The sequence below is a fragment of the Equus quagga genome, chromosome 18, assembly GCF_021613505.1.
Source record: "Equus quagga isolate Etosha38 chromosome 18, UCLA_HA_Equagga_1.0, whole genome shotgun sequence".
NCBI lineage: Eukaryota > Metazoa > Chordata > Mammalia > Perissodactyla > Equidae > Equus > Equus quagga.
In genome coordinates, this window is record NC_060284.1 from 2243663 (window position 1) to 2259927 (window position 16265).

At 35.8% G+C, this 16265-nt stretch overlaps 1 protein-coding gene across 12 annotated transcripts in view; it reads left to right on the forward strand.

The window, feature by feature from the left end:
• Positions 1-16265, forward strand: part of ATG4C (autophagy related 4C cysteine peptidase) — a 154665-nt gene that overhangs the window by 67161 nt on the left and 71239 nt on the right. For 10 of the 12 annotated variants that reach the window (XR_006886024.1, XR_006886025.1, XM_046645494.1 and 7 more), the window contains 2 exons: positions 337-413; positions 6468-6587. Coding sequence is in view for 10 of the 12 variants with exons in the window: in XM_046645494.1 (XP_046501450.1) it covers positions 337-413; positions 6468-6587 (197 nt within the window). In the remaining 2 variants the exon portion in view is untranslated. The remainder of the gene's footprint in view (positions 1-336; positions 414-6467; positions 6588-16265) is intronic. The other 2 variants (XM_046645495.1, XM_046645500.1) reach the window with 1 other exon arrangement.

The window sequence follows — 16265 nt, forward strand, 5'->3', positions numbered from 1 at the left end:
ATGACAAGCAATATGTTCTTCCTGTCAGGGTAAAGTAGGGCAATACATTTTTCATATGCAAACTGTAGAATATAATTGTGTGTTTGTGAAAGTAATTTTATCACCAAAAATTAGATGACAGTCTCATCACTTTATAAAAATTCTGCTTGTACAAGCATATTTGATTATGCAAAAGTTAATCTGTCCTGTGCAAACCTGTGTTTCAGTCAATGAATATCAGTCTGGCAAGCTGTTACTCCCAGAGTTTTTTCAGCTATTCTACATAGAAATTGGATTGTAAGCAGTGTAATAATAAGGTGTTTTTTGAATTACTTGTCTTCTGTTTTGTCCTTGTAGATGACAGTTTGATTTACATGGATCCTCATTACTGCCAATCTTTTGTAGATGTCAGCATAAAGGATTTCCCTCTTGAGGTACTATGGATAAATAGCTGGTACTGTTTTCCTACCATTTCTTCCCATCTCTAATTGTTTAGAGATGTGCCGGGCAGCTATACTTTTATGGTATTACAAGTTAATAATCAATATTTTACTGATTTATAAAACCATAATTCAAACAATGGCCAAAGGTTAAATAATTTGTTGCTGAATTTTAATTTATGATTTTCTTCTTCATCTTTGTCTCTAACTTTTTAGATGCCCTAGCCCTACCTATCAAGTCTCCAAGTAATTTTGTAGGTATACAGTTGAACAGTCCTGAAGAATTAAAATGTTAGGCATGTTTAAAAAAAGAGAGAAAGGGAAAAAAAAGAAAAATGAAGAATGATGGAGTTGGGTTAGAATGACAAAGTGACATAAAGAGACTGCTAAATTATTTTGCTTTAAGTATAGTAATGAAGTCTTAGCCTCTAGTTTTCAAGAGCTTAGTTGGGTTTCTAATATTTATTTTAACTTTGATTTCTTAATCTCTTCTCTTCCTTTTATAAAGTTGGTCATTTTGTGATCCAATATTTTAAGTCAGAAAATTAAAAATACGTGGTTTTGGTTCTTGGTTTCCCAGTTGATGCTTTTGCAGACTTTTAAAATAATTTAAATCACTTGGGTGGCATGGATCACTAATTCTCAAGGGCTTGACAAGTTGGAAATGTGTTTTAGTACTTTGTTTTAGTAATAGCTTGCTAGCTAATATTAATTCCTAATAGTATTTAAAGGGTAGAATATTAAAAAAGATAAACTGCAAGGTGAAAATCTGGTTCCAAAAGACACGTTATAAAACATTCTGGCATCCTTTGTAAACTGTTACCTCAACTAAAGTACAAGGATCTTGAGGCCAGAGATCAAGTTGGCTTTCTCCGTTCTTCTTTCCTAGTATCTTGCATATGAACATTAATAAATATTTCTAGTTGACTGACTGATATTGTGGGAGGCGCTACAGAATTGTGCTGTGTGAACCACATTGTAATTCTCTTTGTGCTGCATTGTGGCCTTGTAGCACTGATTTCTATGACTAAGTTACATTTTCAGTGTATCTGTGCCAAATTGACTTCTCAAAAAAGTAGATAATTGAGATTCAGATGGAAAGTTATTCATAGTGTTCTAGTATTATCCAAAATAGGCCAATTTAAAGATTATTAGTGTTGATTATTTTGGCCAGTTTATAAAGAGAGACTCTTCATCTGATATTTTGAGAGCCTCTGCAAAGTGCCAGGTGAATGAACACCCTGGTTTTGTCTACACAGCGTTAGAAAGGTTGCAGCTCGTTCCTGGGAGACTGTTGCAGCACTTCATGAGCGAGTCAAAGAAGAATTGATTTTAAGAGACTTTGTAAAGTTTGATGAAATTAGGTAATTTCTTAAATGCACAGAAGCATTTATTTCTCATACATTAGGACACCAGGAAAGTGGGTTTAGATGTTTTATTTTTGAGATGCTGCTGGAGTATCTTGCCTGTCTGGATAATTCCTCTGGACAGTTTTTCGTTCGTCTCAATTCAGGGATTTCTCTTAGATTATTAGTGAATAGGATTATTTATTTTCATATGAAAGTATAATATAAAAATTAGAGTAAGTTGTCTCTCTTTGTACAGAAATAAAATTTCACTTTGTGCTTTTTATCGTATCATAAGCTTAAAATGCTTCAAGTGGAGGGATTTTAATTACCATCTTTCCCTTGCTGTATAGGTTGTATGTTTATACACTGTTGAAATTTTGTGGTTGATTAATGTAATAAACTATGTGCACATTCTAAAACCACCCTTGTATCTCAATTATTAAAATTATTTTTGAAAGCAGCTTTTTTTGATCAATATTTCTTTTTAGTCAATAGGTGCAGAAATTAAAATCTTAGCTCTTTTATCCACTTCCATGTAAATAATTGCTGGTAGTCCTGGTATTTTAAGTGAGTGCCCTGAATCTAATAGGATTACGAAAATTTAAGTTGTATGATATCAGAATATTTGAGACTGAAGAAGAGATTTAGCAGATTATATCTTTTATTGTTGTTCTTATGGTGTTGAATTCCTATATTTCTAGAATTGAGCTTTAAAAATTTTTAAACCAGATCAGATCAAGTTATTTATTCGTTTTTAAACAAGCATTTATTGAACACCATTTACTGAGCTCCTTCTTTGTGCAAGGCGCTGTCCTCAGCACTGTAGGGACCTCTGTTGAAGCTTTTTCTTTCTTCTTCATAGTTCCAGATGTTTTGATTATCTATATTTGTGTTAACTTTTAATTCTGGTGACATTTTCTTATAAAATATACTAGTGTATACTGTTGAATTTCTATACTGAGTTTTAAGAGAATCTTCATCTTTAGCTGTCCTTACTTAATTTTTAACGTTGTGAAGTGAATGTAAGTAGGTGTATTTAGATCCTGGCTTTAGTAGTGGGGATGTGCCAGGGCAGTGCTTGGCCAGGGCTGAGGAACGGAGCACGTGGTTTAGTGTGAGGGCGTGTTATAATGTGTAAACTCAGGCTCTGCTTTTCATGTGGAAAGTGAGGTTCAGGGGAGCAGCGTGAACAACCTCAATGGAAAAAGTCATGAAAGGACAACTTTAAATTAGAAAGGAATGAGAAGAGCTCAAATGGGCTTTAGCAGTGAGGGTGTGTTGAATTGTGTGTCCTCATTGTCAGTGGTTGGGACAGGGCAGCGTTTCAGTTGGGATGAGAGGACTAGCGGATATATATTTTCTTATGTTTATATGTATGTGTGTGTGCATATTTAATAAGTTAAGATTTCCTAAACCAGAGATTATTGTTCCATGTTATTAATGATATACTTTTGGAATGATCTGTTCTAACTCTTAAAAATACCAAATTCTAGTCTATTATTGAAGGTAATGTGCTATTATGTTAATATCAATATTCTTTTAATAAGGTGAGAAAAGCCTTATTAATAGACATGTTAGTCTGTTCTGATTTCTGGGCCTCAATTCCAAATTTTCAGTTTTAGGAGGTTCATACAGTGGTGACTATTTTAATCTATCCTAGTAAATTCAGAGAATAGTGGCAGTAAAGCTATTAGAATGATGTGATGTGATTAGATAGATGGGTGAGTGAATTCATCAGTGAAATACGTACCCTTTATGAATCACACACGTGAACTGCAGTTAGCAGAAAGTGCTTTTTAGTGAGGGTATTTGCTAATGAACTATCTAGGAAGCTTCATCTAAATCAGCACAATAGCATAGCTACGCCTGACAGTATTTGCTTCAGTCTTGTTTGTATGCTTAGGTGTAGAATCCACTGTTCCCAGTAGTAGCCCAGAACAGGGCCTGGCACTTAGTAGGTGCCTAGTGACTCTTCGCTGAGGCAGTGAACAAATAATGTATTGAAAAATGAAATAAATAGGAATTGACTCACTCTGGCCAGTTTTTTCAGAAACATATTTCACTGTCACACAAACATATCTAGTAGATACTCCCTAAAATGTATTTGTGAAGTAGAAGCTGCTACTCTTACCAATCGTCAGAATTTTAAAAATTAAAAAAGAAATCATAAGTGCATAGCTCAAAGCATTATCACAAAATGAACATAGCTGAGTAGTGCCACTTAGGAAAATATTTTAAAGTCTAGCTTGTTCTGTGATAGGTAAAAATAATTCTGAACTTTTTTTTTTTGCTGAAGAAGATTAGCCCTGAGCTAACATTTGTGCCAGTCTTCCTCTATTTTTTATATGTAGGATGCCACCACAGCGTAGCTGATGAGTGGTATAGGTCTGTGCCTGAGATCCCAACCTGTGAACCTGGCCTGTTGAAGCGCCGAACTTAACCACTAGGCCATGGGGCCAGCCCCCGAATTTTACATTAATGTTGGTTGACTTCAGAATCTTCTTGGGTGAACAAAAGAATGTAATTTTAAGTTTAAGTGGCATAAAATGCCTCTCTGCAGTGTGAGTCCTAGTACATACGTACAACCAATAGTAGTTTCAGTTTTCAGTGATCAGAAATTTATATCTGTGTTTTTGTGAATAATTTTAAAATTTATTTGTAGATATCAAAACAACCATGAAAAACAGTGTAGTGTTTGTCATTACTCTCTATGATGGTTGAAGCAATACTGTGAAATGGCACTAAGCCTGTTCCGGTTTAGTCTTACTCGTAGGTCCTTACGTGAAAACTTTAATCAATGTTTTAGTATATTGTAGGACCCCCTTGTAAATGAGTTAAAAAAAATACTTTGTTGGACCTTGTACAAACTTTTGGCCCTTCTTCCTTATCTCCAAGTAGTAAAAACGAAATCAGCATTCCTTATTACTGGCTTTGGAAGGAGTTGGCAAATGACTATTTTTAGATACCTTATATGTAGAATAATTTTTTTGTAAATGTGACCTAGAACTCTCTATGCCTTATACACTAATACATGCCTCTATATTGTTAGCTGACAGTTGACTTAGCTGTGTATGCCTTTCCAGATCTGTTTTTAATATCTCTTTACAAATAAAACAGGTGAAACAATGTTCAACAAAGTCTGACTAAGACAATGCTTGTGTTGACTAGTGCTCTGGAGGTTCTGGTTTAGCTGGCTTGGATTTCACTATATAAAGAAAGTGTTAGCCAAGCATTCAATGGAAGTCATAGTTCTGAAAACACTTTTGTTTGGTCTATATTTGCTGTCATGATGTTGGATTGAACTATCCATAAGGAGAAAAGCAGCTTGACTGTGTGCATTCTGCATATCCTCTGGTGATAATTTGGGCCACTAATTGCATCACGGAGATGTAGGGGGAGAGAAAAGAGTGATTTTGATTGATTCACCGTGAACATAGCAAGTATAAAAGCCTATTTTTTTTTGCATTTTCGTAGATAATTTCAAGTTAAAATCTCTTAGTTTTAGGCATTAAATGTAGGGAAATTTTAAGTTTATGAGTTCAAATTCAGCCTAGATTATTTCTTAATGAGCTTGTTCTTTAACTCAAAAATATGAAGTATATAACAAAGAATTTCCCACACCTGTCTCCTGTATGCCCAGTTTTCTACCTCTCCCCTAAACTTGTTAATTTTTGTATATCGTTACAGACTTTATGCAAATATAAACAAATATGAATTTATATATATTTACGGCCCTCCTTCTTTACATAAAAATTTTATATACATACAAAAAAAGACTTGGTAGCTTCAGTGATTTTTAAGGATAAGATATCAAAAGCAGTTTAAAAAAATCTTTTAAATAAAGTATATAATGTAATGGAGAAAAAAAATATTGGAGTGATTAGCTTTATATTCTGCCCATTCCTACTTTTATTTTCTCCAAAGATACCAGACTCTAGTAGCAGCCACATCCCATTAGCAAGAGTGGAGAGGCTAGGGCAGCCTCCCAGGCCATCTCTCTGTGGCTCTGTGGGCACTCGAGCAAAGTGGGCTGAAGGACAGGAGGTGGTGAGGAGGAGGGCAAGGGCCGGAGGAGAGCTGCTCACCTGTGTCCTCTAGGGCACCAAGCAGAACTTGAAGGAAAGTACCACAGAAGAGCGGTCTGGGAGGATGTGCAGTTATGTGCTAATTGTGTCAGTTGCTGAAACTTGCAAGTTTCGTATCATTATAGAACATGTACATGAATCTGTGCATTTGTTTACAAAGTCTTGATATTCTTCTTATAAAGGTTTATAAACGTTCATAAAATCTCTAACGAAACATATTTAATTGCACTTTTGTGGAAGTTACTAACTTGATTCTAAACTTTGTGCTAGCTTATTCATGTCTTTTTCAGTGGTACGCTTTTCTTCCCTTCTGCAAGTGTTAGAAATGGATACCACTTTTCACATACTTCTTTCTTTTGCAGAGTGGCACTAGTGTTGCATAAGGTGGCGATTGGGTGAATTGAATATACACAATGTTGGCTTTCATATTTTACAGCTTTGAACAGTGAGAGGGACCATCTGCATAGGGTAGACTAACTAAAACACTATTTGAAAGCATGTTTATAGTTTTGAGAAAAGCTAGATAGCAGATTTCCAATTAAGTAATATTCTTCTATATACTTAAGTCCATCAAATAAGATTAAATTAATCCTCAAAAACTTTTAAAATTACAGACATTCCACTGCCCTTCTCCCAAAAAGATGTCATTTCGAAAAATGGATCCTAGCTGTACAATTGGATTTTACTGTCGAAATGTTCAGGACTTCAAACGAGCTTCTGAAGAAATCACAAAGGTATCTTTATTTAAAGTATTATAATATTTGTAAATGACCTCGTTAAATAGTCTATCAGAAGACAAACATCTATAAATTATGACACTTTTGTAAATTTCCCCTTGAATGTTAATATTATTAGGAATATTGTGAACCAGAAAATAAAACGATTTGGAAATTCCTGCCTTTGAGACTAGTGAAATCAGCTAGTCACCAGTTGGAAGTATTGCTTGCTCCACTAGGTGGCACTGTTGAAATGAAAATCCCTTTGCAACTGAAGACGTGTGCAAGCAATTAGGTTATATTTTATTTGAAGAGGATTTTAAAAGGGCAATACCTTAGAGGGTAGAAAAAAATTAATGAAGTATTTGATCAAGCCAAATTGTGCATTATTTCTTGTTAGTCCAAGTTCTTCTTTGATTTTTTTAAAAGAGAAATGGTATTTTTGGGTTTCTCAGAACTGCTTTATCAAATAAGCTGTGCTGTTACTTCCCAATAAGCTTGTTTAATCTGATCTATTCTGCTTACGGTATCTTTGAAATAGGGTTATTTAACGTCTTCTCATTACCTTTGAACTTCTGCATTTTTCTGGTTCTTGAGTACTTCTAAAACATTTATGGAGCTTTAAGTTCTGCCTACATTTATTACTTTAGAAAATCAAAAAGATTACTTATTTAGGAAGTAAGCATAACTGGATGGCTGTCTTATCAGTATCAATAATTATAGGTTATCATTTTATGGTAAATAAAACCAATACTAGAATCATTTCGGGGAATTCTTAGGTTGAGCTCCCGTATAATAGTACCTTATTTGCTTCCAGTTAATTTTATTCAGGAAAATGGACATAGTGGGTTGAAATTTTATTTTTACAATGTAAAAACAGAAGGAAAAGTTAAATAAAAATTTTCATATAAGCTATGTTTCGTTTACTTGACCTGCCTGTAAAAGAGGAAATTTAACAGGAGCATGACAGAAAAATGAATGAGGGGAGGAGAAAATGAGCTGTGTGAGAACCTTTCCTTATTCTTTATTTCTCACAATTGTCATCTTTTCATTCTCCTTTTCAACCTAGAAGGCTAAGTGAACATAAAAAATACCTATTCTCCATTTTTTTCCTTTTTTTATTACTTGAAATTAGTATGTACATTTGTATATTTTAGTTTGACGATTATCTGTCTTTATAAAGTATCATGTATATGCTGACATATACAAATCCAGATGATATTGTAATATAGATTGATGTTGATGAACATATTCCATTAAAAAGTCCCATTTCTGTTTGCATTAGTTTATTTTCTATGTAGGTTAAAATAAGTATGTTTAGAAGAGTCTACTCCTGGAATAGAAACAAACCAAATTATTATTACCAAATTGAAAATACAAGATTCACAAATGAATTGCATGTTGATACTTTCTGATTAAAAACAAATAGTTTCTATGGTTTTTATACTGCTGGTTATTATGGTTTTTATATGGGAAAAATGCTTAGAGATTATTCCTCTTGCTGCATCAGGGTAATGTGCAACACTAAAACAAAGAGAAAGCATATTGAAATATCATTTGGAAGTACTGAGAATTTTGCCAGAGTCAGTTAACTTTGCTTTAATAATAGTTTTGTTCTTAATTGCTTTTTGTAGCAGTATCAAAACTCACTTTGTCAATTAATAACTTAATCATTTACTTTTGCTTGGAAGGTTTTAAGTTAAGCAATTTTCCTTTTCTTCTTAGAAACTAAATTTGGCTAGTTAAACTGTTATTTTTTTCTCTTTAAAAATGAAAACAACTAAAATTATTTGTTTCTAAGTAGGATATATTTTCAGTTTTCTCATTCTGAAAATGAAGCTGAGTAGTCTAGATTCTCATGTTTAATTTGCAGTGCTGTATGAATGAATATTCTATTGCCTTATGGTATATGATGTTTGAAATGTTAATAAAAATTGTTTAATTCAGAGTGTTTAGCAGAGCTCAGTTCAGCAAGTATCTGAGTAACCGTCATGTTGAAAGCATAAAATGACCAAGCCATAATGCCTACTTTTGAACAAGTATAAGGCTTCCACCCTCAACTAGTGTTCCTAGTCCAGGAGGAGGAGTAAGACAAGTAGACATATATTACATTGAATGTGATAAGCATCCATACAGATATATAAAATTGATAGGGGAGGGAAGGGTACTGAAATGAGAAGGATGTCGCATCAAAGTCAAAGTCCTTTATTGTGATGGTGATGTTTAATATGAGCCCTAAAATGTAGGCTTAATGTCTATTGGCTTAGGGAGAAGGAGGCGTACTTCCAGCAGAGGATGTAACAAGAGGAAAGGTACAGGAAAAGGAAAATGTAGAGCTTGTCTAGAGAATGGCAAATAGTCCAATCTGGTAGGTGCCAAGGACACATAAAGGGCAGGATTTCTGTCTTCCGACTGCCTGAATCAGAATCCCTATAGGTACGGCCTGGGAGTCTCCGTTTTTAACAAGCTGCCCAAATAATCGTGTACACCAAATTTGAGAACCACTGGTGCAAGACAGTGCACCCAGAGTGTGATGCTTGGTGTTTCTAGATGGCACTAGGACAAACATTTTAATACTTATATATTTTTTTATATTCACATTGGAAAAATATAACTAGCATATTAAACATGTGACTTTCTATTTATTATTGATTTGTTCAAGGCTGTTAAAGCTAAAAATTATAAAAAGAAAAATATCCGTTAATAATAGAGATGGCATACATAGCAAAAATAATGAAGGAAGTATGAAAATGTCTAAGGCTTGGAAAACACTGCTGTAAGAAATAGAGAAGCATGAGGCAGTTGGGATAATATTGTGGAGAGTCTTGAATGCCAGGTTTAAGAAGTTCATACTTGGCTCCAGCCCCATGGCTGAGTGGTTAAGTTTGTGCACTCCGCTTCAGCGACCCAGGGTTTCGCTGGTTCGGTTCCTGGGAACGGACATGGCACCGCTCATTGGGCCTCGCTGAGGCGGCATCCCACGTGCCACAACTAGAAGAACCCGTAACTAGAATGTACAACTACATACTGGGGGGTTTGGGGAGAAAAAGCAAAAATAAAAAAAGATTGGCAACAGTTGTTAGCTCAGGTGCCAATCTTAAAAAAAAAAAAGAAAGTTCATACTTTAGCAGTATGTTGATTTTATTAAAGTAGTTTTTTAATTTCAAGCATACAGAAATATACAGAATAATTTATCCATGTGCTACTATTGAACTTAAGAAAAAAACATATATAATCGAACTGTGTTACCCTTCCCAATCTTATTCCCTTCCTTTCTCCTCAATGTTAATGACTATCTTAAGTTCGTATGTAACACCCTTACTTTATATGTCTATAAACAACATATATTGTTTTGCATGTTGTTAAACTTTTCACTAATGATATATTTATATACAAATGTATATATTCTTCTGCATCTTGCTTTTTCGTTTGATGGTTACTTAGAAATTATAGCTATATATGTGTCTAGTTTATTCATTTAAACTGCTGAAGAGTAGTACATTCTACAATATACTACTTTTTATTTAAATTTTCTTTGTTGATGGTGATCTGGCTTGTTTCTCTTTCTGATTACAAATAGCGTTTATAAGGATAATCTTGTACATATCTCTTTGTGCACATGTAATACTTTAACCAGGATTCCATTACATACCCTAGCTGTGTTAGTGTGGAATTGCTGGGGTCATAGGGTGTGCATGTTCTTAGGTTTGCTAGATATTGTCAAATGCTCTCCACAGTGATCATGCCAAGCAGTATGTAAGAATTTCCAGTGCTTTGCATCCTTATCAACACTTGCTATTGTCAGACTTTTACATTTTTAACCAATCCCATGGATATGAATAGTATCTCTTTGTAGTTTTAATTTATATTTTCCTGATTACTGGTGAAATCGAGTATCTTCGCAAGGTTTATTGGCTTCTTTGGTTCTTCTTTGTGAATTTATTGTTCATTTCCTTTCCCTCTTTCTATGAAGCTGTTTGATTTGAAGGAAATAAATTTATAATTCTGTATACTACCACTTGTTGGTTCTATGTGTTGCGAATATTTTCTCCTAGGCTACTATTTTCACTTGTTAATGGTGTCTTTAATTTTAGTCAGATGCGTGAATCTTTTTCTTTATGGGCTTTGAATTTTGTATCAAAGAAATCTTTAATAAACAAAGTCATAAACATATGACCTACATTTCTTCCATCAGTTTTAAAGTTTTATGTTTCATGTTTAGAACTTGTGTATGTCTTAAGGTTGGTATCTTTTTTTTTTTTTTAACATGGATAACTGGGTGTTCCAGAATCATTTATTAAAAGTCTAATGTTTCTTTATTGATTCATAACTCCTTCTTCAAAGAAGTGGACTAGGACAAAGCTGTGGGATTGGAGAGGAGAAACCATTTTGAGAGAGTTTGTGAAAGTAGAATCAGTAAGACAAAGCAGCTGCTTGGACTTGGGGGCGAGTGAAAGAGAAGGCTCGAAGATGTGTCTAGAAGAAAAAATTAGTAGTGCATTAATGTGGTGACTTATTTAGTCAGTGAGACATTTGAGTGTTCTCAACCCTACCACTCTGTCAGAACTCCTCTTCAGGGTCACTGATAACCCCCACGTTGCTAAGTCCGTGGTCATCTCTTAGCCTTCCATCTTACAGTCCTAACATTTGTGTTTGCCATAGCTGAACACCCACTGCTCCTTCATATACCTTCTTCATTTGGCTTGCACAACCAAACTCGCTTGGTTTTCCTCATTCTTCACTAGTGTTCCTTCTCAAGTCTCCTTTGCCTGCTCTTCTTCCCAGTTCCTTAATGTTGGACCATCCCAGGGCTCAGTCTTCAGTTCTCATCTCTTCTTTATCTTGGTGATCTCATCCAGTTGAATAGCTTTAAATATCAATTATAAGTCAACTAAAACCAAGATCATATCTTTGGCCCAAGCCTTTCTTCCAAATTAACAGATTATGTATTTCCACCTGCCATCCAGTCTCTCTTCTGTGTCTGATGTGCATATCCGAAATCAAATTCCTGATCTTCCTTTTCAAGCCTGTTCCACTTACAGTTTTCCTCAGCTCATTTGAAGGCAAATTCATCCTTCTGTCTGCTCAGGCCCCAAACCTTTCTGTCTTTGCCTGCTTTCTGTCTCCCGTATTCCATGACCAGTTATAGCTTCAAGGTATATCTAGAATCAGACCACTTTTCACACCTCCACTGCTGCTGTGCTGGTCTGAGCCACCATCATTACTTCAGTGGCCTCTTAGTTCATTTCCAAGCCCTGCCCCCCAAACTATTCTCAGTTCAGCAGCCTGGGTGAAACTTTGAAAACGTAAGTCAGATTATACCACTCCTCTCCTCAGAAACCTGCATTGACTTTGTAGTTCGCTTCAAAGTAAAATCTTACTGTCCCTCCAAGGCCCTAGATGATCTGTCTGCATGCCCCACCCTCTCACCTCAGCTTCTCATTTCCTGCTCTCCTCTCCTGCATTCCGCTTCAGCCATGTTGGCCTCCTTGCAGATCTCTGACCTAATAGGCAGGCTCCTGTCTTAGAGCCTTTGCACTGGACTGGGATACTTTTTCTCTCAGATATCTGCATGGCCGATTTCTTCACCTTCTTTAAGTCTTGGCTCAGATGTCTCCTTCTCAGTGAGGCCTAATCTGACTGCCTATTTCAAAGTGCAACTTCCCCATCATTTCCTCTTGCCTTGTCTTTTACTTTTTAATGTTTTAGCACTTTTTACTTTCTAATACACTATATAATTTACTTATGTGTTATATTTATTATTATCTGCCTTTCCCAGGGGTATATAAACTATGCAAAGGTAGCAATGTTTGCCTGTTTTGTCATTGATGTATTCCAAAGCATCTAGAACAGTGCCTGGCCCATAGTAAGTATTCAGTATTTGTTGAATGACTTTCTGGAGCTGGGTATGCAATAGTGAATAAGAGAGTTATGACTCTGGCTTCATGAATTTATAGTCTAGGGGACAAGGTGGACATTAAACACACAAATGCATTAAAAAAATGTAAAATTCCATGAAGAAAAAGAATGCAGTGCTATGGGGAAGAAAAATAGGAAAGACATAATTTAATTTGGGGAGTGCAAAAACGTTTTATGTTTACTGCATTTTCCTTAAGGTCCAGATAAAGTCTTCACTGGTCCATGAAACCTGCCTTATTTAAACCTACCACACAATTAGTAAGAAACCAGCAAGAGAATAGTGAATGTCTTCCTGTTATAACAGACTTAATTAACAGTTCCATGACTTGCTTTAAGAATGCTTGGGCTGGCCGTGTGTCCGAGTGGTTAAGTTCTCGAGTTCTGCTTCGGTGGCCCAGGGTTTTGCTGGTTTGGATCCTGGGTGCGGACATGGCACCGCTCATCAGGCCATGCTGGCATCCTACATGCCACAACTAGAAGGACCCACAACTAAAACATACAACTATATACTGAGGGGATTTGGGGAGAAAAAGCAGGAAAAATAGAAAAAAAGAATGCTTGGAAGCCTTGAATTGGGAGTAGATAAGTGAACAATAGAGTTTGGCATGATAGGGACAGCAGAATTTTAAGTAGAGTTAGGAATATCTTTTATTTCATTGAAATGGTCAATCATGGAATCCCTGTGGGTAAAGAGGCAAATGGTCTGGGAGAATTGAGAGAGGTAGAGAATTTGAAGGTCAGGTGATTATGAAGAAGTCAGGTTTAGTGGGAGTGCATCTCATACAAGCACTAAACCATCTAAAACAATGCACTAAAGAAGTGCATCTCCCACTTCTTCAGACTTCAGCATCTCTGTGGAATAGTTCTGTTGAATTCTGTCTCTGATCTTTCCCTTAACATTCTCCTCCCTTTCTCTCTCCCTCCCTCCTGTCTCTAAGTAGTTAATCATGTTGTTAAAATCTTGCGTGTCCTTTTTTGGTTCCTGTATGGTATGTAAGATATGTGATAAAGCTTTCCAATTGTGCTTGCGGGTTTGTCCATTTCTCCTTTAAGTTCACTTACTTTTTGTTTTATATACTTTGAGGCTATGTTACTAGTTGTGTACAAATTTAGGATTGTTAGGTCTTCCTATTGAATTGACTTTTTTATAATTATATGACCCTCTATCTCTAGTAGTTTTCTTTCCTTAAAGTCCATTTTTGTGCTTTGTTGTCATATATTTTAATCCTACGTGTTTTTTTAATTGCACAAGGCATCGTGTTCTGAACAGTCAGCATTTCCCTTTGTGATGCCCTCGTTCTTTCCTGTGTTGCTGTTCCTTTGGGGACCATTTTGCTTCTCTCTAAAGAACTAACTTTACTGTTTCTTTTAGTGCTGTTTGCTGGTGATAAATTCTCTCAGTTTTTGTTTCTTTGAATACGTCTTTATTTTGTCTTTGTTAAAAAATTGAAATAATTGGGACCTTACAGAAAATTTGTAAATATAGTATAAATAATTTTTCTAGAGCCATTTGAGAGTAAGTTGTCAACATGGTGCTCCATCACCCTTGAACAATTGAGTGTGCAATTCCTAAAGACATTCTCCTACCTAACCACAATTCAGCCATCAAAATCGGGAAAACAGCACTGTACTTTATCACCAGGTAATCCTCAGAAACTCTTCAAGTTTGGCTAATTGTTCCAGTAATGCTCTGCAGAAGGATCCAGTTCAGAATAGTGTGTTGCATTTATATATCTTGAAACTCCTTTAATCTAGAATAGTTCCTCATCTTTTCCTGACCTTCATATGACCTTGATATTTTCAAAGATTACAGGATACTTTTGTTTTTTGGTTTTTTACAAGATACTTTTGAAAATTTTGTTAATTGTGCCCCAGTTTGAGTTTGTGTGATGTTTCCTCATGATTCTTCAGGTCATGTGTTTTTGTTAGGTACGTCACAGAAATGATGCTCTGTGTTCTTCCTACTGCATCTTAGAGGTTGGCATCTGATTTCAGTTTGTCCCTTTACTGGTGGTGTTACTTGATCACTTGATTGAGGTGCTGTCTGCTGTGTCCCAGCCTGGCTTCAGCAGGCCTCGTAGACCAGAGTGACTCCCCACCCCAGCCTGGATGCCGGTCTTGCCCAGCCTCTTCTAGTGGCTTTAGAAATGAATTGTTTGGGAGCAGAAGGGAAGGGAAAGAGCTTGCCTCTATTACTGAAGGATATTTTCAATGGATGGAATTCTCTGTTAGCAGTTGTTTCATTCAGTACCTTAAAGATATTTGTTCTGTTGTCTTCTGGCTTCTTCTGTCATTTCTGGATGTACATCCCCTCTCTAAGGTTTTCGCTTCTCAAGATGTACTTTTCTTGGTTACTCTCAGATACTTTCCAACAGTTGCTTTATCTACTTTATCCGTTTCTTATATTGTTCTTGGTAGCAGGGTAAATCTCATCATGGCCCTCTAATTAATTATATTTATGAAATACTTGTTTTAGCTGTTTTTTTTTTTTAAGTTTTAAGATGTGACTATAAAATAAAAAGATCCATTAAAAAAATCCTAGCATAAAAATTAGTTTTATTTCTGTATTTCATTGGAATTTTATCATGAATATTATTTATAGAAAGGAATATGGAGTTACAATTTTATCTTAAATCCGTCTAAAGAAATTTTATTACTAAAGTAAGGTATAAAAGTAAAGTAAAATAAACCAAATGAAAAGAATTTAGTTACTCTATAATGGCAACTCCATTTTTCCGGGTGCTCAGTCTGAAGACTTGGAGTCATCCTGGATCCCGTGCTCTGTCTCATACCCCATGTCTAGTCCATCAGCAGATCCTGTCACCTCTCCTTCAGAAAATGTTTAGAGTTTGATGCTTCTCACCACACCGTTATTATGCTGGACACCATCGTATCTTCCTTGGCATTATTGCGGTAGCTTCCTATCTGATCTCCCTCGCTCTGTCTGTAGGCTGCTCTCAATATAGCAGCCAGAGTAATTTTCTTAAAATACAACTAATATTGTGTTACTTTTTTATTCTAAACCTTCCAGTAACTTTCCGACTCAGAGTGAAAGCCCGAACTTGCAGTGACTCACATGGCCTCGTAAAAGGGAATCTCCCTCCACCGCCTTGCCTCTCTGATCTTGTCCCCTCCCTCTCTTCCCCCACCTCTCTCTGGTTCCCCCACACCAGCCTGCTTGAGAATGCTCCGTGCCCTTCTGTTCACGGATTCTGTGTGTCGTCTTGTGCCTGCAGTTCTCATCCTGCGGGTATTCTCGTGGTCCCTCTTCACTCAAGTGTCACCTTCTTAGGCCTTTCCTCGCCGCCCTGTATGCATCTGTTATTTCTCTCTTTCCTTGTCTTATTTTTCTCCTTAGCGCATTCATTTAAGTACACACACACAAGTGGGCAGATATGTATATATTGTGCTATATCATATGTAAACACGTTATGTTTATTTAATTATTTGTTACCTATCTACTCCACTGGAATGTAATCTTGATAAGGCCAGGGATATTTGTTGGTTTTCTATATTATTGCTCCCCAGGGCCCAGAGCTGCTCGTCACATTGTAGGAGTTCAGTAAATTTTTGTTGAATGAAAGAATGAATTCAAGAGACTTTGTCATAAATTTATCTTACTTATAAATTAGCAAGGAGCTCAGTGATTGAAATATAGCAAATCCAGTGTATTTTCATCTATTTCTTCTATTGTATTTACCTTAAATTGCTGTGGCTTTATCTTCCTTTATAATAGTCCATTTATTTCATATATAACTCAAAATATGTTTGGGCCCC